The following is a 20,992-nucleotide window of genomic DNA, read 5'->3' as shown; positions in this document are numbered from 1 at the left end:
GGTGGTTTTTGAAGCGGTGCCACTGCCTGGATCTTTGGGAGAGGGAGATCTGGAGGTATCGCCACCTCCTTCAGTCATGTCACTACTGAGCAGGAGCTCTTTTGTCTGAGATGATTACTTTTTTATTTACTATTTCGAGCCCTTTCCACCCAAGGAAAATGTGCCTTCACGTGTTTGCTCCAGCGAAGCCCCGTTTGCGCCTAGCAGGGAGCTGGGATTACAGCGAGCACCAGCTCTCCCAGTTAATCTATCAAGCCTCGGTGTGTGCTGCCATTTGGTTTAACCGCTTAATTAAAACTGTCTTAATTGATGTATATTCACTGGTTCCTTCATGCTCTGATTTCAGTAAAAGCTTCAGCTGAGTCAGGAGAAGGCAAAGAATAAAACCACATTTTAGCATTTGCCTTTTAAAGAAGAAATCGGGACCTGAAAAGGCACGGAGGCTGTGTTTGTATCTTAGTGCGAAGAACCAGCCCCAAACCTACGCACTGCTTTTGTGATTAAAAAGGAATTGAGCAGAAAGCTAGAAAAATTAAAGAAATGCCAGATCAACAAAACCCCCACATCAGTGCTGACCAGTAGCAGAGGGAGAAAAAGAAACAGCAAGGATTTCTACTCATTTTTGGTACTAGAAAGTTGGAGTGATAAATTGTGTCAGTGCATCTAAAACATTTGTTCAATAAATCATCAGGAAATGTGTAATTGATAGGTCTGGTTGTGGGGGAGTAACTGGGACTGACTCAACTGAAAGCTGAAGTGGAAAGAGGAGCTTGGGGGCATTTGTTTGTTTTATTTAGCATCTAAGTTCAATGGTTTAAAGAGTAATCTTACTGGCTTTTCAGTTGTATCCAAAAATCTTCTCTCTCCTTCACTGACTTGCCTCCTTCAAGGGCAAGGAGATAAAAACTTTGCTCATGAGTTTTGTGTGAAAAATCTCATGTTCCCTTATTTACCAAATTCCTTATCGGTGCCAAATTACATAATCTTTTAAGGTGTGTCCCATGCCCTCTTCCTCTTCCTTCCACTTCATTTTATGTCTTTCTGTTTAGCTATGTATTATTAACTTCCCTGCATAAAAAGAGACCGACCACCTGGCTGAAAAAAGTTTCTCTTTCCTGAAAGATACTTTATGCCCAAAACCACCATTAGGCTATTATTGATGGAAACAGGAGCGAGCTGCCAAGAACATAATAAGGGTAAATGATACCCCAGAGCAGTGCTGCAGTAGCATTAAATGGATCGGAGAGATTTCATTCACAGTTCTGCCACTGAGTTATTGCACAGTTTCAGAAAGGAAAAAGGTTTCTGCCCACCCAGGGCTGGAAACCCAAATGCTGGAATCAGGTGTTAATGGGATCAAAAGCTGGAGCTGGCTTTTCACCTTGGACTGAGAAGCCCCAGGTGTCTTAAATGGGGTGCCCAGAAGTTGGACTGAGATTTTACAACCTGAGTCTTCCTCTTGTAACAACTCCTGCTTACCCCTCCAGTGAATAAGGAAGAAATGTTTCTTTAATTTTCAAGGATAGTATATGGTTTAATTAGCCAGCAAACAAGGCACAGAAATACCCAGACTGGGATTCTGCTTAGGAACAGAGCTTGACAGAGTTTTTGGCAATGAGTTCACCCTGCAGAAGTTCATACCCTGTCGCTGCACATACAATCCCAAATAACCGTGCTTATTTGGGAAAACAACTTTTACTTAACTTCTTAAACCAGCTGCTTTTGCCTAGTTAGAGTCAGCGGGCTGTAAACTTGCATGGGGGTGTCCCCGAGTCACTGCACTGTCCTTGTGTTATTGCACCTCCTCAGGACCCGGTCCCTGGCATCCTCATAGACCATGCGGTAAAAAGCATGGAGGGTAAAATATCCCTGCCCAGCAAATTTGAATAAAAAATCATTTTCCCTTGAGGAGCTTTAGCTGTGAGAAGACCAGGTAGATACGTTCCTATGATAGCCAGGGCAACTGCAATCCTAAGGAATTTGGATGCTTTGTATTCCTATGAATTTCTCCTAAGGCTCCAGCGTCTACTTTAGCTCCACAAAAAGGGGCATTTACCACTGCAAGGAAAAGGGTCCTCCGGATTTTTCCTCTGGACCAGACTGTCAGGGCACTGGAGGCCAACTGCCAAGGAAAAGCAATGCCTCCTCCTGCATGCTCTCCCCCGTGGGCTTGGTGAACGTGTAAGCAAGGACTCCAGGCCCGCTGGGCAGCTCGGTTCTGCTCTGGCACAGCAGGTACCACGTCTGGCTCCACCAGCGTCCCCGTCTGGGGTGGGGGGCAGCTGCAGGACAGCGTTTGGATGCAGCACAGATGACGGGGGAACGTGATTTAGCAAGCTGAGAATTTTCCTGCTTATCCCACTGGTGTGAACCAGAATGAGATAAAATATAACGATGTTATTTAAGCACACCTTAATGTGCTGTATCCATTGGGAAATGCTCGCACCTGGCGTTCTGTAATAGCTTTGGGGAGGACGGGAGCTGCTGAAGGCTTCGAGCCAAATCATCTGGTACAACCGGGGGGCTGCTGTGCCTGAAGCAAACTGTTTATTCTGCCAAGCCTCTTTCACTGCCTTGTCCAAATGACTGGCAGGCTTTTTAAAATCCACGCACTGGTTCATCTAGATTCTTCTACCTCCTCTTTCTGGAAAAAATAGCAGCATGGAGAGAGGGATTTTACTTTTTCTTTTTCTCTTGCAAAATGGAACTGCTGTTTCATCAGCCAGCCTCGCTATGGAAAATACTGTCAGTCCATCCACTTCGCTCCTAGAGAGCTCTCCAAAATCCAGCATCCGCTTTCTTAATTTAGGGCTGATGCCTGGTAAGCCAGATAACTCATGGGACAGATAAAGATCCCTTTCCAGTGCCATTCCTTGGCTCTGAGCCCTCTTTGATGACATCAGCCTCAATTTTTAGCACAGTGATAAGGAGCTGGCACGGGGCACGAAGAGCTTCGGTAACCAGCCTTTATCTATCAGGATGCGGCTGATGTCTAACCTTAAGAAAATCAATATTGTTAAAGGACTCTGAAGGGACGGTGTCCTCATAACTGAGGGCACTTGAGATTTCTGTGCTTGATTTCATACATCAGAAAGAAAAATGTTGTCTAACGTTAGAAATAAGAGAAAGGGAGGTGTGAAGGTTTAATGCCAGGAAGGGTCAGGCCCTCAGTCACCATCTCGCTCCTTTCCATCAGCCATTAAATATGTCACCAAAGTACCAAGAAATCACCAGAAATAAACAAACGCAGTGAATAGAAGAAGTGCAAAGAAAAATAAATGTGTATTTCATCTCATGAAGGTTAAATCTCTGGTATTTTTACTGAATTTTACTGAAATTTACTGAATGCAAATTTTCCATTCTGATGCTTTGAGGCTTAAATTAATGATTGTGATTATTTAATTTTCCTCCATTTCCCTTCCAATTGCAACCGTCGCTGTTGTTTTTTAATAGCACACATATACAGTTTTGCAGCTGCCACAGTCATTCATGTGAAGGTACACGCTGTATCACGCTCAACGCTTCGGTGTAAAAGTCTGGGCTACGTTGCTTTTCCGCAGTGCTAATGTAAAACCATCTGTGACTGTGTCGTTCAGCTTCTAGCTATTCCCTTAGAAAACTACAGGTCATTCCCTTGGCATCTGTCCCTATAAAATGTACATTGCACAAAGTCATGATTGAAATGTACAGAGGAAATCACACATTCACCAAAAAAAAAAAAAAAAGTCCAATTGCTATTTTACAAGAGAAAGTGTGTACCATTCAATACATACAAAATGTTTTAAAATTGTACATAAGTACCAAAGGCATTATGAGAGATTCTTTGGAGATGAAACGAAAGTGCAAAAAAGCCAAGGCAACAGAGCAAATTAAAGGAAGCAAAGCAGCAGCTGTCTTTCCTTTCCAAAGGACAACCAAACTTTCATGCTCAACTGAGCCCCAGATTTTTACGAGCAGGAGGCGAGGGCGTGCAGCACCTGCACTCGCGCCAAGAAAGAACGGCCTGTCCCAGTGTGAAATTCCCCTCTTAGCTCACCGTCGGGACAAATGCGTGAACCATTTTTAGCCTAGTTAAGGCCTAATGGGCCAGATGCTGTTATAAACCGCGAGAGCTTCAAGGTATCTCAGGGAAATGGCGATATACTCCAGCAACGGATGTACCCTTTGCTTAGAAACATACTTGGGACTGAAATGGCTCTTACAGCTGATAACTTTAGACCTAGAGATGAATTTCAGGCCAATGCAAAAACCTGATTGCTATTTTTTCAATGGCACCCAGCAGTATTTAATTGGAAAAGTTAGCTCTTCATGCCTTTATTTAGATTAAACACTAAAGGGTAAGTTCTACCCAATACAGATCCTATATCTGTGAAAATACGGGCAAAATTAAATCCTAGAGGATGATTCATTTGATGAGGTTGGTGAAATCCCTGTATAGGGGCAACTGGAGCCTGTGGGCTGACCTGCTTGGAAAATCAGATTTATTGATTATAACTTTGCCATTTCTTTCGTAACTCTAAGATCAAAAATGGGCCTTTGATGACTCTTTTCTTAAATGTGTCTTAACTAGGGGCTTTTTTAAGTACATATAGGCAAAGGCAAGAGCAGGACGCACAGGGCAGCAGGCTCCTCTGCCCAGGCAGTAGCCCATACTGGGGCGATGCCAGGTTTGTGGGAGACCGTGGCACTGCCCGTCAGCCAGCACCGCTGCCGTCACACTCGCCCTGTCACAGCACGTAACGCCTTTGCCCTTGGCTCTCCGATGGCGTAGGACAACTGTTTGGCCACATGTCCCAGGAATGGGCTTTTTGGTTTGGACTTGGAATATATTTGTTTGTTTGTTTGAAAGGAAGCCAAAGAAATTCTCATTTAAAGCAACTGCATCACTCTGCTGCATGGCCGGCGCTGCCTTCAGAAGTGGGATTTCTCCTTGGGATGGCAGTTACACATCAATCCCCTTTGCGAATCTTCCTTTTTGATAGAAATACATTATTTAAACAGTCTTTTGTTTTGGTTTTACCCACTCTCCCACCTCCAAAAAAAGAACATTTTTTTCCCCTGTGCATCTCAGATGCAGCTTTATCTGTTTTAATGTGTGTGCCTGTGTTTGTATACACATGCACATACAGCAATAAGTATATATGCATGTATGCAAACAACATGCACGTGATTTTGCAGCCAAAGTTGTGTTGTCCTTTTATCTTGCAGGTTATGACAAAGATAAACTGTGAACTTCATTCAATCTGTACAGAATTTACAGTTCCGATGAATAGCAATGAAGAATATATAGAAATAGAGTAGTTAAGTATTTTCGGGCTGTGTGTGTTTGGTTTGTTCAGGTAATTTTTAAGTAACATTGCAGAGGCAATCTCTTATTTTAGCTTCCTGGTAAAATCTGTTTAAAGAAGCATTCAAATGCAGTGTATTTCTTAACAAAACAGGATCTTCATTTTTCTCTTTTCCCAGTTGAGTCACATCCCAGTCTAGGCAGGTAACACTTCGTTTGGTGTCTGTTTAATGCACATACACTTATTACATGTAGTGATACCTCTCAGCATTTGGCATGTAATGTGCAATCTGTGTGCAGTATATGTGGATAGTGTGCCAAAGTGACACTAAGCAAGATAAATTCCATAAATACATCTATACTGGAGAAACAGGAATATAGTTTTAGTGTATGGAGCATTCCTGTATAAGAACAGTGGCACCCGCCTATACGAATTACTGATAAAAGAATAAAACATTTATAAGAATAATTTATTGAATCTCCTAAAGCATTTGATATACCACGCAGCAACTGCAACTATGGTTAAAATCTGCTCTTGATTTAAAATAACAAAATCTCTGTCATTTATCAGCTATATCTTGTTTTGCCTCAGTGTTCCTGAAAGTCTCATATTCTCTATCCCGTGTGTGAATTTCTTGAGAAAAAGTGAAGAAACTTCAAATTTTAGGGTTTGGGTGGGGGGGAAGAGTAACCAACACAGAAGGGTCCGCAGCCTGCCTGCTGACAGGAGCATGGTGTATCTTCAGCTCCGGGGAAGATGCTGGACCAGTGTGAATAACCAGACAGGACAGAAAAGACCTGTCACCAGCTTTGATGACTTCCCCTCAGGTCATCAGCAAGGCTGAACATGGTGTCTACAGAGATGCTAAAGGGCTGAGCCTTCTATATCAACATCTGTAATAAATCCCTGTCATGAGCATCTCTGCGTATGTGAAACACTGGGTCATGGCCACTGTGTTGGTCAGGTTTAAGAGATTACCGTGAAACGCTGCTTCTACTTCTGAGGGGAGGTGCCTATGGCATGCTAAAATAAGGAGGTATTTTCTCATCTTGGCTTGCAAGGCTTGTGCCGACCTTTTCTTGTGTGGAGCGGGAAGGAGAGAGCATCTCCCCAGGTCCACAGTCATCAGCATCAAATGGAGCTGAAGTTCCAGGGGAGGCTTCACCAGCAGCATGACATTCAGCCTTGGTTTTGGGCCAGAACCATCCAAAGTGGAGCTTTTGGCATGGCTTCTACCTGAAACCATTAACCCCGCCCTAAAATTATAGGCGTAGCTGCAGGTGAAATCTAGCCTGAGCTTGGGCACTGAGTTTTGGAAAGCTTTGCAGTTAGCTCAAGTTTCTCAGGACTAGACAAAGAGATGCTGCTTGAAAATTCCTCTGCGGCTGTATTTACAGGAATTAGGAGAGAGCAAGATGCTTCCAGGTTCCCTGGCAGCTTTGGAAATAGCACAGCTTGGACCAGCTGCTTCCCGTTTCTCCCCATTACCGAGCTGGCATGCAAAACCACATGCGTCGACCGCTGAAGGGGACTGGGATCTTGAAAGTAGCTCTTGCTTCAGGGAGCAAAAGCATCAACGCTGTTAGAGTCTGTAAGCTCTTTTCTGAGATGTTCAGCTTGACAAGAAAATCTGAACTGAACCCTCGTCCCTGTTTCACCACAGTCAGCTAAAGCCAAGGGGACGAACCCTTACAGGGTGCTGTACAGAGGGGCAAAATAGACTCCATCCCTGTGCTGAAAGGCTCCGGCAGAAAAAACCAGGGATGTGTTGAGGCCACAATGGCTCAATGAGGAAGAAAATAAATTGCCAATAAAAAGCAAAACTGTCATGCTAACAAACATGAAGGCTCCCTGATGCATCTAGTGATGCCAGGCCAAAAGGAAGTCTCAGAGCAGAGTTCTTGCATTACATCTTCACTTGTGTATAGTCTGGACAAGGAAAGTGAGGATGTGGGACCAGGTCAAACTAGAGTATGGCAGCAGCATGAAGAGATACAAGACACTGCAAACACCAGCAAGGTGGGCAAACCTTGAAGTCCTCATGACAGTCTGGTATTACAGCAGGGAGAACTGTGGCAGAACATTTATGGACATATGAAGGTAGCTCAGCACCTCTCTGTAAAGAGATTAAGAGATGCTTCCACAAGGAATGGATATGGCACAGCTGCAGGGTCCCCAGGACCCCTCAAGGGCTGTAGCAGGGTGGATGAAATTTCCAAAGAGGGGTTTCCAAAGTTTGAGAGTCACATTCCCCCCTGCCCCTCAGGCTGGGCTGCGGGCACAAACGCACACACACACCAGAGCTGGATGCAGGCGAGAGAACCCTATGGGAATTCAGATAAATGGCAATTCCCACACGTGTGGGTTCAAATGGCATCTCCTAAATGAAGACCCGGCCTCCATCCTTGGCACTGCCTGCCTTGTTCTGCCTGCTCCTCCAAACCCTCAGAAAGGGGTATCTGGGATGCTCTTCTTTAAGGGCATCTGGATGGAAAGGAGGTTGTTACACACAGCCAACACAATTTGTATTTTTTCCTCCCCATGTACACATTTCAAGGAACCACAGGTACAAACATCATTTTTTTTACCCCTTAGTTAAAGTGGAGTTTGTGCATGCTGTATCAGAGGGATGGAGCAATGATCAGTCGCAGCATGAAAGACACTTGGTATATCAGTGTTACCTACAGAAGCACCGCAGCACCCTACGTGATGGGTCACTGGGAGGATGGCCTCTCCCCAAAATGATGCTTTTGGCAATGTTACCTTGTCAGGTACTACAGCAATCTGGGAGTGCAGATACAGCTGGAGCATATTGCTGTCTACTCATCTCAGGCTGCATGCAGTAGCAGGCAAAATTGAGAGTACAGTCAGTGAGATAGTCTGGAAAGCACATTCATACGTTAAAAAGGACCCGGCTGCTCCTCCTGCAGCAGCCGCTCCTTGCTGCTACCTAAATTATAAGCGTGATTAATACTGTATCAAAACATGTGTAATCCCCCTCCCTCTAGACACTAATATAAGGCAAGCAGTATTGTGTCACTGGGGCATCAAACACTAAGACGTACTAAAGAAGATTCCTATGCATTATGATTATTATCCTTATCATTAAATAAAAAACCCTATTGTTATTGTTAAAAAAAACAACGAACCCACACCCGTGCTCTAAGCAGATTTTGCTCTGTGACGCAGAAAAGTCGGGGTGTTGGTGTGCTAAAAGCAAAAGTTTGCTTTTTCCACCGCCGAGCAGCAGTGACCCACGCGGGGCTTGGAGGGGGCTGCTGCCCTCACCCCGGTGCCACGGCCCTCCGCATCGCGGCCTCAATGTTACTTGCAGGTGAAGGAGCTTTTGTATCCGATTTCCTTGTTTTTGGTTCATGAAAAGGAAGCTGATGAAAAGAGAAGATGCTGACCCATGATGGAGAGTGGGCGAGAGAGGATGCGGGCATGTAGGCGTGGGTCGGAGGACCACAGGCGTGTTGGGAAGAAAGGGATGGAGACTCAGGGCTCGCTCAACCTGAGGGTTCACACGAGCGTGGATGGAGAAACAGAAATCCTTAGCCTGCTCCTGGGCTTTTTAACATTCCTAATAAAATACTCACTGCTAAGGGTCTTTATATGGGATAACTCTTGGGCAAATTCCTTAGGAATTTCAGTTTCTCTTTTAATACTTACATTTTGTTTTTAGCAATAATGTTGCTGTGACCACAGTGGTCTGAGGATATAAGGGAAATGAGGTTTGCAGTAGCTCCCTGTTAAGAAAAATAACAGTAAATGTGTTTTTCTTTTCTCTTGGGTAACTGTTAGGAAGGGGAGCATTTGTATCTGAGGTGATGCTCTGGCTTCTCAGGTAGATTATACAAACTTGTTCTAAAAATTCACGCAATTTAAAGTCTTAAAAATCAATTAAAAATGTAAAAATACACCTATTTACCTGTAAATAGCAATGACCCTGTAGGTTTTTTTTTGGATCTATTCAGCAGCATTTGAAACAAAACACATTTTTAGAAAATCTGATCTATCACATAATCTGTCTAAAGAAATATAATGGCTTTCTGAGCTGGACAAGAAGTTTGTTTTCAGTGAGTTTCTTGACATTTTTGTTTTAAAAATTATTAATAAGAAAATGAGTCAACAAGGAAATTCACATACAAAATCTGCACTTGAGTAACATTAAAGTCCCTTCCCAAATATTGGGAAATTCGACTTATGGCTAGTGCTCTGTTCCTATATTTTGGGGTCACATTATGAAAGGCCACCTGCACAGAGATTGCAACATCTCCAGCCACGTCTCCTGTTCGAAGACATGAACTCCTCAGACAATTTGAACTCACGCTTGGACCCAAAGCACCCAAAAACTGACTGTGGCTTCAGGTCCCAGTCTCGGGGATTGCTCCATCCTGCAGGTGGGGCCGTTTGCAGAATTTCTCTCCAAACCTAGACCCAGATTCTGGAAAAAAAAAAAAAAAAAAAAAAAAAAAAAAAGTCCAAAAGTTTCCTGGAGACCAGATCTCAGGCTCTGGTCCAAGGCCATGGCTTCGCATTCAGCACAGATGCACCCCGAAACCGGGCTCTGTGCACACAACTGTGTGTGGGCACAGGCACCCCCAGAGCAGTTCGAGATGGCCTGCCAGAAATTTGGCTTTCACATCTTCTTCAGGTCTCCTTGGTCTCCTCTGTCCACACTTGACATTGTCTAAAACTTGTTTCTGTCCTCCAAAAACTACAGAACCAGACTTGGGAGGAACAGGGGAGCAAAGACCAGCCCAAGAGAGGCTCAGCAGAGGGACAAAGTTTGCCTGTCCATCCTTTTAAAGGACTTTATCATTGGGACTGCCTTAGTAGCCAAACAAAACTGATTTATTTTCTTGTATCTAGTGGTTAAGACTTCTTGCGGGAGATTACCACCAGCAGTGTGTGATACAGGCATGGGGGAATTGAGGGAATGGAAGTGAAGACTTTGCAGGGAGTATTGGACTATGATTTAGGACAGGAATGAAATTATTTTTGTCAATAAGCAACGAGCAGGCTCTGTTATCGTTTACGCAGGCATAAAACATTTCATGGAAATAAGCATTATTTGGAGTTAATTATGGGGTACGTTAACCCAAAAATCCATGTCTTTTTGCCTGGATGAATGAGAAGTGATGATTTATGGCATGGTTGTGGATGGAGGCATGTGTCAGAATTTCTTTGAAATGATGCCAGAGATAAAGGTGGAATATTTCTTACACATACCAAAAAAAATTCTGTGTGAAATTCGTAGCAGCAAGAGACAATCTGTGCTGCATGTATATAAAAGCAGTTTTCTGTATCCAGTGATTGTGGGACAATTTCAACACCTTGTAAATCTATGAGTCAGAAGATCTTTATAAACTCTGCTGTAGTAACTTGAAGAGGGAAAACACAATTCTTCCTATGCAGTCTCTAAAGGAGGTAAAGACTGCCAGATTTCAGCCTGTGGAAAACTCAGAGGACACAGTGGAACTGCATCTCCTTGGGATACTCCTCAGGAAAGCAGAAAGTATCTGCTTTCAAGGGCGTAACATCATCTGGGCAGGAGAAAGGGATTTTGCAAAAAGAACTAGGAAATGGACATTCAAAATAGAGCCAATAGGGCTTCAAAATTAAGACATGATGAAAATTACATCCCACAAAAATCATGCCTTGAAGTCCTGTTGACTTTGCCTTCTATATTAAAAGATCAGTCATATACCTGTGCTGCAATAGGACCCCATGACATCATCCTCATCCTTGTCTGGAATTCCTACCTTTATAACATACCCTTCTGTGCCAAATTTCTAGCAGGCCTCGAAAAGTAATTGCAAACAAATAAGATAATAAATCTTCGTTATCTCTGACTTGGACAAAATTTGCAGTGAGCAGCTGGCTGGAGCAATGTTGAATTTTGCTTTGCCCAATGCAGTTTCCATTCCTGTGGTCACTAGAAAACACATGCCACCAAGTCTGATTTGGAACCTGCTGACATTTCTTGCTCTACCAGGAGGCATCTCATTTTGCAACACGTCAAGGGCAAATCTGCACAATTTGCAGCCATTTTGCATTCAAAGATTTCTCTGTATGGAAGCCAAGGGCATCACTGGGTTCATGTTGCACAAAGGAATCTGGAGCCAAAAGGAGTTTGGGAGCACAAGCGGAAAGGGAAAAATTGCAGGAGGTAACAAAAAAAGGGATCAAATGGGAAAGAAAGGAACTAGCATGACTGGAAGCCTGGGTTCCCTATAAGAAAAATATTTTCCCCTCCTGAATGGTGAAAAAATGGCAGGAAAAATTGTGCAGAGCCTTTCCCCACTCCTCAATCCCATGTGAAGACATGCGTGTTGGTCCTGAGCCCTAGCAAAAGGATGGTTTTGTTTCCTATCTGCCAGCTGTCAGACTGCACCCTCATCCTCCCTAAGGCCAAAATAGCCCTGGGTCTCCCCTGGTTACTGCCTCTGGTCAAGCAAAGAGGAGGAGAGAAAAAGGCTGTGATTCTCCCTTCATCCCAAGCAAGTCAATGTCCAACCTCTCTAAAGGCCACACAGAAATGAAGTTGTCACCTAAATATCCTTAACAGGCTCTTGATATGACACAAGGAAGTTGTGGAGAAACGGGGTTTGCAATCACAGACACAGCCCCAGCAGAAAACACACACGGGATTTGGGCTGTAGGTCCATGGGAGGGTTCAGAGGCACAATGCCGGCCTTGGTGTCCCAGCCCTGGAGATGGATCCCAAACACAATTTCTCCTGATCCAAGCCCTTGCAAAAAAAACCCCACCAACCTATCCATGTAAAGGATCACTTTGTGACTTCGGTTTGGTCCCAAAAGAAACTCTGAGCATCACTTTTCCCCTCGCCTTCCCCCAGCTGAATGCACTGCTGAGGATCCCGGTAATGACACAACGATCTTTCCAAGAGAAAGTACTTTAACAACAACAAAACAGGGCAGACTTGGATTGGCACAACTTGCGGGCAAGCACAGGTAAGATGCTTCTGAAAGACCATGAAGAAATGAAGAAGCACCTCTTAACTCAGCTTGAGGGATCCAAACAAAACCAAAGGATATCCCAAGAACATGGGTGTGAGATTCTTGGCAGGGCAGAAGAAGAAAGGGAAGATTTTCACAGGGCATAGTGTGTGCAAAAGTGTTCAGGCACAATGCAAACTGTAAGAAAAGTGCCTGCTCTGACCAACAGGGCTTCAAAAGGACGGAGCTCAGCACTTAACTCGCAGCAACGCGGGGACCACGGCATCTTGCATATCCACCCTCTCCCTTTGGCCCGGTGGCTGTGCCTCCACAACAGCACTGTTGGCCACGAGAATGGCTTCACATGGTGGCAGCCCTCCAGAGGGGTTGCCTTTGGTTTGCCTTTGCTTCCAAAGCACCTCCAGGTCCATTGTCAATGGGAGGAGAGATAATTAAATATAATACATGGTTTAAAACGTAAAATTCCAGCCCCATAGTCTCTTGTCGTCCTCCTCTGCCTAATTTCTCTGCCCTCTGGGTGGCCTCTCTTCTTGCACTCAAGCTCATATTTCTGAGTTTTTCAACTACCTAAGATGGGATAATTTCCAAACCGTTATGGTTCAGAGCAGTATCCTAACCTGTCCCACTTTGAGGCCATGTCTTCTCTTCATGCAAATATTCCAGCCACCATCCCTCTCCTCCAGGGGCCTACGCAACATCTCCATGTATTATATTGGAATTATGCCACCTTCCTGACGGTTAATTGGGAACCACAGCGTAACAACCCCCCAGTAATTACACGTGACCTGACATCTAAGCCAGAAACAGACACGTGTTCATTCTGTGACTCCAAAATACCTAAAGATGTAATCACCAGTGCCATGACGTGGCAATTCCCACCCAACCCTTGTCAGCTGCCCGTTCCTGTGACCTCCAAAAGCCCCAGCCGGGTGATTTGTTCCTGCCCTGCACTTCTGAAGGTTCCCGAGAAATGCAAATTGCCTACCCTGCACCATGAAATAATTTCACCTAATGATCTTAGAAAGAGACTATGAAAGAAATCTGGACTTCACGGCTCCAGTTCGCTCACCACCGTGACCTCTTCCACAAAGGCAGGCTCCAACCTGCTCGTTCCCCCCCCAGTGTAAGCTGCAAGAAAGTATCTGCCAGCTAAGGATGTCCTAGAAGGAGGAAAACCTTAGCTGTCGATCTCCTCGAGAAGTTCAACGCGTGGACAGCCGGAGCGGGCAGCTGCCAGCACTCGGACGTGGCTCGGCGGCTGCAAGAAGGCTTCACTGCCTGGGGGCTGACCAGCCCATGTCACTGAAGGGTCCCTCGCCTGTGGCCGACCTGGGAGGAGGACCGCAGGGCGTGCAGAGGTCAGAATCGGTGTCTGATTCCCCTTCTGCAATGTAGGGTCTGATTTTGGCCACGGCTGCATAGCAACCGTTGTTAAGGATGTCCAAATTCTCTTTGGACTGGGAGATGCTAAAGCCGCTGAAAGAGCGCTCCAGTTCCTCGTGGTCTACCGAGGGGATGGAGATGGACGTGTCGCTGTCTCTCATGGCACTCTCGTGGTGTTTGGTTGTAATGTCTTCGTTCCTCAGGTACTCTGCGCTCGCCCTGTGCCCACCGCTGTACGCTGACAAGGAGCGCTCATGGGAGGGCGGAGGTGGGATGCGGACCAGCGAGCCGGGGTCTCCGACGGGCGAGGAGCCGTGGCTTTGCCGCTGGTAGACCTGCTGCTGGCACGATGTCGAGGGCGGGCACGTGTTGGTCGGGGCTGGCGGGGCGGAGAAGTTCTTCTGACCCATGGAGCTGGTGGACCTGATGATCTTGATGATGCAGCCGTTCTTGTCAATGTGCTCCCTGCTGTCTTCGGGGCTGTGGTAGGGAGGTGCTGGGTCTGGTTCTTTGGACCCAAAATAAGCCTCTGTCTCCGTTGGTGGGATGCCCATCCGCTGCATGTAAATGTTCACCAGGAAGTCCAGCTTCTTCTCCATTGATTGAACCTGCAAACCAACACAATTCAAGTGCTACACGCTGCACGCAGGTTGAAGCACATTAACTCCTGAGTACAAGCAACTTCCAACCCATCTAGGCACAAGTGTGGGGCTGGGCTTCATAGATGACCTCTGTCTACACCAACCTGAAACTTTTACTAAATATTCAATTGTCCTGTTCTGAAGTATTTAATTCTCCACCCTGTTTACAGGGTTTTCCTTAAGCTCCCACAATCTTTTTGACGGGCACCAAATTCCAGGAAAGCTGGAGCACGCTCGCACCCTTTCAGCTCCTTACTGCATTTGGCATTTGCCTGGGCTCAGATGGCCATGGGGATTTCTGAGCCTTATTCTCTAGGAAGATTTTCATCTTCTGCAAGGCCAGCAGCTACAGCGGCCAGGCTCGTGGACTCATTTGGAAGACGTCTAGTATGGTGGCAAAGAAACCAATGTGCCATTTTCAAACATAACGTAGACTTTTGGTAAACTCTCTAAAAAAGAAAAACTATATGTCACAGACTCCAAAGTGCCTGTTTTGAAAGTAGTACTTGGGCTTCTAAGACATTTAGTGCCCTTTCATAACATCCCCCTTGTTTCTTTTTCAAAATATTCTTAGCTCATACTTTTTTTTCTAAACGGTAATGTCTCATTGGGGAAAAAGAAGGCAAGAAAAAAACAACCCAATGCATGCAACACCTTTTGATAATAACCCCCTCCTGACTCAATATACCTGTTTTTCAACTTTTCCAAGCCTGCCCATCATGCTGGGGTCTTCAGGCAGCTCCCCCTCCGCTGGCCCTTTGGTCCGATCCTTGTCGGTCATGGAGGATCCTCTCCCAACGATCTGGTCAACTCTACCGGGATCAGAAAATCCCCCCGCCCCCGGAAAAGGACCTGGAGTCAGTTGGAGGCAGCAGGCGAGGAGGGCTCCGCTTGTCGCGCCTCCGTGGGACAAAGCAACAGCCTCTCGCCCAACTAACACTCCAAATTACTCACATACACGCAGTGGCACTGAAGTGTTAATTCAGATGCAGAATTCAGAGCAGTATTAGCAGAGTTTGAAATTATCCATTTCTGTTTATACAGATAAAACCTGGCACATTATGCACAGTAAATTTACCCACTGCAAACAATTTCTTTAACTGGCTTTCTTCCAAGTCAATTAACTTATTTGTACTGAGAAATTATGATTTTGGGGAAGATCAAGTTTTCTGTCTAGCATATGTCAAAGGGATTTTTTTCAGTCTTTGCAGCCATTTCCTCTCCTCAATGCAAATGTAAGTGTGTAATTCTCATGTCCATGAAAATGAGCCTCTTGCCCCAAGATCCAGACAAACAGGTGTAGTGCTAAGTGTTTTAGTGGAATAGCATCAAGGCTAAATTTAGTCGTAACTCACCAAACGTTACCAAATTGACTTCATCTCAATGCTACTGCAATTCACACCTGTATCATTAGACGTTTTCTATTAGCAGGGCTCTAAGCTGGTAACAGCAGAGGACACTCCTGCCAAATCAGCAGCTAAAGCTACCAGGCGTGTTCTTTGGCACTAACTTCTTTACACACGTTACATTTGCAACTCCTTGTTCCCAGTATAGAAACACCTGGGTTGATATACAGCTCCGTATGCAGAGGAAGGAGGAGGGCAGAGCCAGTCTGAAAGCTGGAAGGCAATTTTATTTGAGGCATCAAATCTAAATTTTCTAGAGAGTAAACACTGGAGCTTCTTGATCCCTCGAAAGTCAGGGGAGCAACTCAGTTTTGGAATAGCTTTTTAATGGCAGCCCAGTTTACAACCTAATTCTACGCCAGGCAAACTTTACTCTTGCATAATGCACCAAACGTAAGGGTGGCGGGGGAAAAGAAGGGTTAATTAATCTGACTGAAACCAAGTTGAGGTATCTGGAGCGGAAAACTCAAAATGCTTCTTACGCAGTTCTGCCGTGTGGGCCATGGGTCCATGCACCAGGAGGAGGAAAAGGAAGGAGCTGAACGCAGACAGACAGGGGAAAATGAACAAACAAAAACCAAGGAAAGGAATGAGACGTGAGGCTGTTTCCAACACAAGAGCCATCTGTTTTCTTTACATTTGACAGGGACTTAATACGTATGTTGGCTGTTGACATTAAGGGACAGATATCAGTTGGTACGGACCAGCGTGGCTCCCTTGGCTTATATTAGACCAACAGCAGTTTACGGCACCAGACGATCTGGCTCAGAGAGATTAAGTGGATGAGCACATCACACTAAAGACAGGAAATATAAGCCAACAATTATATTAGAGTTTATCTTTGATCCCAGAAGATACTTTGTTTGGGCAGGGATGCGACAGAATACCGTTCTGTTTAAAAAGTCATATCTGATCCTTTGCTTAGCAATATAAGCATAGGAATACAAGGAGCACCAAGTGCTAAAATTACAAGTGTGAGGAATATGCATGCCTTATTTCTCTCTTGTAATGGGAAAAGGAAATCATTGACACGTACAGGAACTCCCCACAAGGGATGCAATTACTGACATGACATACAGCACAAGAAATCCTATGACAATGTTGTTACCATGTAAGCAAAGAGGTATTAAATAGGATACCTCGGGCTACCTCGGTTTGGAATCACAAGTCAAGGCGTAGTACAGCCACTGAACGAACTCCTCTCCTGTATGCACAAGCAAGTAGACTAGTAAAACAATGAACATGCGTTTAAAGAGGCCCAAAGTCTAAATGCTACTGAATATTGTGGAAGGCCAAGAACCATCGGGGTGCTCTGTCCTCGTGTCCCATCTAGCACAGCACTAACACTGAAATGTGTCCACTAATGGAAATGAGATGTCCTTCAACAGCTGCTGAGCAGAGTGGGGAGGCAGAACAGACTGTAACACAGAGGAAAACTGAACATCGCCCTGCTACCGTGTATTGTAATAGAAAAAGATAGTCTTGTGCAACCCTATTTCTAATCTTGCGGAAATTGAGGAAGGACTTCTGCTCTCTTCCATGTCTTTAAAAGAAGAGCTATGCAGTAAGTGAACCTCACATGACCCACATGAAGCACAGGAGGCCAGCTGGCACTTCACAGATGGAGTGATCACTAGGATCATATAGAAGAGCGCTGACTTCTTCCATCACCTTCAGGCTGGACACAACTTGCCTGTAGACCTGCTGTGATTTAAAAGCAGGACTGAAGCCCTTCACAGAGCTCACCCACAAAGCATTCAGAAGCCCTCGCCCATATACCATTGAGACCAGAGCCCAGGAGAATTCCTGCTTGATTCGTTCCTTTCATGTCTATACTTTAACATAGTCCTGACACCTGAGGTGGTCATCTTCCACAGCTCTGAGAAGCCAGAGAGCCAGACCTCGCCTTGGAGGCAGGGTCCGCACCGAGGACGGTGTGGTGGGCAGCTGTGGGCCACTGACTTCAGTGCAGAGAGAGGAGAAGAACCAAGTCCTTCTCTCTTGACGGGAGAAACCAGGCTCGAGGTCTCCCACCCCTTTGCTTCCCATGGCAGAAGTTACAACCAGAGGAGAGTGCTCCTGCCCTCAGCAAAGCACAGAGATTTCACTTGTGCCTTATCTGATACAAGAGAAGAGAGGAATTTCCTCGTGAGCTCCCAACCACCTGTACCTAGCTGAGCAACGCAAAGAGCGGGAGGTCCTTTTAGCCATTACAAAAGAGTTTGAGGTTTTGTCCAAATTGGGCAGCAAAGCTCAAAAGATGAAGAAGAAAGAACATATTCCACCTTTGCAAGCAGAGGGGGATAGTGTATGTTCCTGCTGCGTGACAAAGGACCACGAATCTTCCGATATGCCAAACCCTACTTCTGCACCACATCCCGTGGGGAGCCTTGTGTCTTCCCAACGCTTATTTTGGCTGTGTCAAATACACATGTGCGGAGGGAAGAATTCAGCTGAGGCTTTGGAAGAGTCAGCCCCGTGTTTTTCCCTTCCGTGGCAGAAGAGGATTCAGAGATTTCTAACTCTGCATGACAAACTGTGCCATCTGCTGTCCTTGATAGGCTCTGCTGGATCTTAGTTTGGGAGGGAGAGAGAAAGGGGGGGTGCTCTTTAAAGTGAACTTTGATATCTTTCCTTCTTTCTAATGATACAAAAAAAATGTAAAGTCTTGCATCAGCCACAGTGCAGGTTTTCTCATGCTTCATTATGCTTCATGCTAACAGTGCATGCAAAGAGGTGTAATATGTCACCCTCGGGCCAGAAGCAGACATCAAAAGGTCAAACGGCTCAAATGAGATAAAAATGAAGTGTTTGGGAATATATATTCAATTCTTTTCTTTTTTTTCTTTATCTCTTATAATTTTTTGTACGCAATCCAGGCATTGAAGCCAAACCCCCTTCATCCATGTCACAGGACTGGCTACTTACCTCCTCATTTGGCAATAAAGTTTGCTCTAGACATATTTTGACCAGTATCTGTTGTCTAAAAATTACAGCTGAGGTTGCACCTATTCTATGTTAAGTCAGCTGATCAAGGGAATTTAATCCAAATTGTCTGTGTGTACAGCATGGAGCAAACACCTTCAGCCAAATCACAGCTGTGGACATCCCCTAGTATCCAGCCACCTTTGCTGGGAGCTACTTGCAGAAAACTTTTGGCTGAACTGAGCCCTTGTCACTAGAGCACCACAATGTGATCCACGGGGTCGAGATAGCTCATGGGACATCACTCGGTTTTGTTTCTCTGGGCAGCATTTGGCTAAAACAGGGATGTGTAGGCTCAAAAGGAGAGGCTGGTGAAGCCCATGGGGACCCCACGGCACATGTCCCCATGGCATGGACCCACGCGGTGCTGAGATGATGAAAGCCATGACAGCAGCAGAGCCTGACCCAGAGTTTTTGGATTTGGGCTTGGGGCTGCTCAGAGCTCTGATTCCCACCCATTGGGCACCTCGAGCACCCCACAAGTCCCACCGGTGTCCGTGGGAGGATGCAGCTGCCGAAAATTAAGCACAGCATAAGCCTTTTAATGGATGGGAACAGAGGTTTCAGCAGCCTTCTGTACTCTGCTGCTTTCTGGAGCCTCTCAGCCACAGCTCAATAAAGAAGAAATGAGAAAATTCATTAAAAAGGGAGCAATTCCTAAAAAAAGGCTTAATGTCCAGGACCCTAGTGGGCATGTGTGAACAGATTTTTAATCTGGCCATCAGTATTGGAAACTGTAAAAACAGGGTGGGGGAAGTCATTAACATTAAGCTGATATGGCAACAGACTTGGACCGAATAAAATAAATATCCCAGTTCGAGGCCTCCTCCCCTAGTATCCATCGATCACCTTTTCTGTGTGCAAGGCACAAGCTTTCACGTGAAAATCTTGCCTCTAGTGAAGGCTTGTGGCACACCTAATCTTATAGGTTAAATACAACAAAATCCACTTGAATATGTATTTTTATCTTAAAATCAAAATGTTTTTGCAGATAAGAAAGTTATTTCATTTTTAAAGACTAGTTTTGGGCCTCATCATTTGGCAGGGAGCAGATATGGGCAAAATGCTTTTCTGAGAGCATCTTTTTTCCAAGCATGAAGCTTGGGGCTTCTGGAAAATTATCTTATTTTTTTAATCTTTGAGCTAGCTGAGTGGGAAAAGGTAAGCTTTCAATATTCCTTTTACTCACATTCCTCTAGTGAAGATTACTCAGAGCAGCTTAAATAAAAATCAAGAGATTTGTCACGTATTAGCTCTTAGGGAGGGCAAGTATATTTAGAAAAAAACCTTGAGGCTAAGCTTGCTGCATTTAAAAATCACCTACGATTTGTGCATGGAAAATTACTTTCTGGCAAATATTTATACTAGTCTTGGGTTCCAGTGGTCTCAATACAGGGTGAAAATACAGCTCAGCTCATGGCCCTGCTGACCAGACCTCAGAATGCCCTAAAATGGGAACTTCAGTGAGAATATGTTCCTCGTGGCATCAGTTTCAGGTACGATTTTGCCTAAGGAGAGAACTCAATAAGGGCAATGAGAAAAATCTCGCTGTGTGACTGAGGGCTGGGTTTGCCTCCTGCTCTTCTTTTTGCTTGCAAAATCAGGATCTTTTCTTTTTTTTTACTATGAGTCCCGTGGTTGTAATATTTTAACACAATTTTTTTCCTCCGTGGTCGGTAGAGTTGCATCAGCAAGAAAAAAAGACCACTGTGTTCATTGGATATGAAACACTTCATTCTTACTTTGCCCACTGAAGTAAACTCATTTCATAGTACAAAGAGCTGCAGAGGCTCCTTTGCTTGTGTGTGGAGTGTTTCATCTTTTAGAAAGTAGATCGTTCAGTTTATCATGGTTTTGTGGGTAAATATTCCACCTTTTACATCTGAAGATAGCCTGACACAATATGAGATTTTTAAAAGATATAATTTTGCTTTCTAACACCTAGAAGAAGACTGAAAATAGAAAATATGCTAGCTGAAGAAACTGATGGTTACTGATGACTGCATGAATGTCCTTTTTTCCCCCCCCTTTGGCTTGCCTAGTATGAAAGCTCATTACTGAAAGTAAATCAGAGCATACCCAGAGTAGCAAGGCCTTCTGAGTCATGATTTAGCAAGCTGCACTGCTAAGTGATAAATGCCGTCATATAACTGGCATGAAAGGGGTTTGACATTAAGCAAATGAAAAATCCAGAGAAAGCGGCATTTTGGTGAATCCTAACCTAGGCGAGTATTGGGGAGATTCTTTGGAAGAATACATGGGTCCTTTGGTTGGATACTTCTTATGCCGGGGAGTTGAAGGGG

General features: G+C 44.9%; 1 protein-coding gene across 4 annotated transcripts in view; it reads right to left on the bottom strand.

Annotated features, from left to right (window-relative positions):
* Nucleotides 1–13,545: 13,545 nt before the first annotated feature.
* The window catches only part of KCNQ2 (potassium voltage-gated channel, KQT-like subfamily, member 2), a 67,242-nt gene continuing 59,795 nt past the window's right edge, over nt 13,546–20,992 (bottom strand). For all 4 annotated transcript variants that reach the window (XM_010569508.1, XM_010569509.1, XM_010569511.1 and 1 more), the window contains 2 exons: nt 14,987–15,110; nt 13,546–14,265 (listed from right to left, as the gene is read on the bottom strand). In XM_010569508.1, coding sequence (XP_010567810.1) covers nt 13,546–14,265; nt 14,987–15,110 — 844 coding nt within the window. The remainder of the gene's footprint in view (nt 14,266–14,986; nt 15,111–20,992) is intronic.

This window comes from Haliaeetus leucocephalus, unplaced genomic scaffold, assembly GCF_000737465.1.
Source record: "Haliaeetus leucocephalus isolate CR32 unplaced genomic scaffold, Haliaeetus_leucocephalus-4.0 Scaffold273, whole genome shotgun sequence".
NCBI classification, from domain to species: domain Eukaryota; kingdom Metazoa; phylum Chordata; class Aves; order Accipitriformes; family Accipitridae; genus Haliaeetus; species Haliaeetus leucocephalus.
Note: the sequence above shows the minus strand (reverse complement) of the source record. Positions and strands in the feature narration are given on the sequence as shown.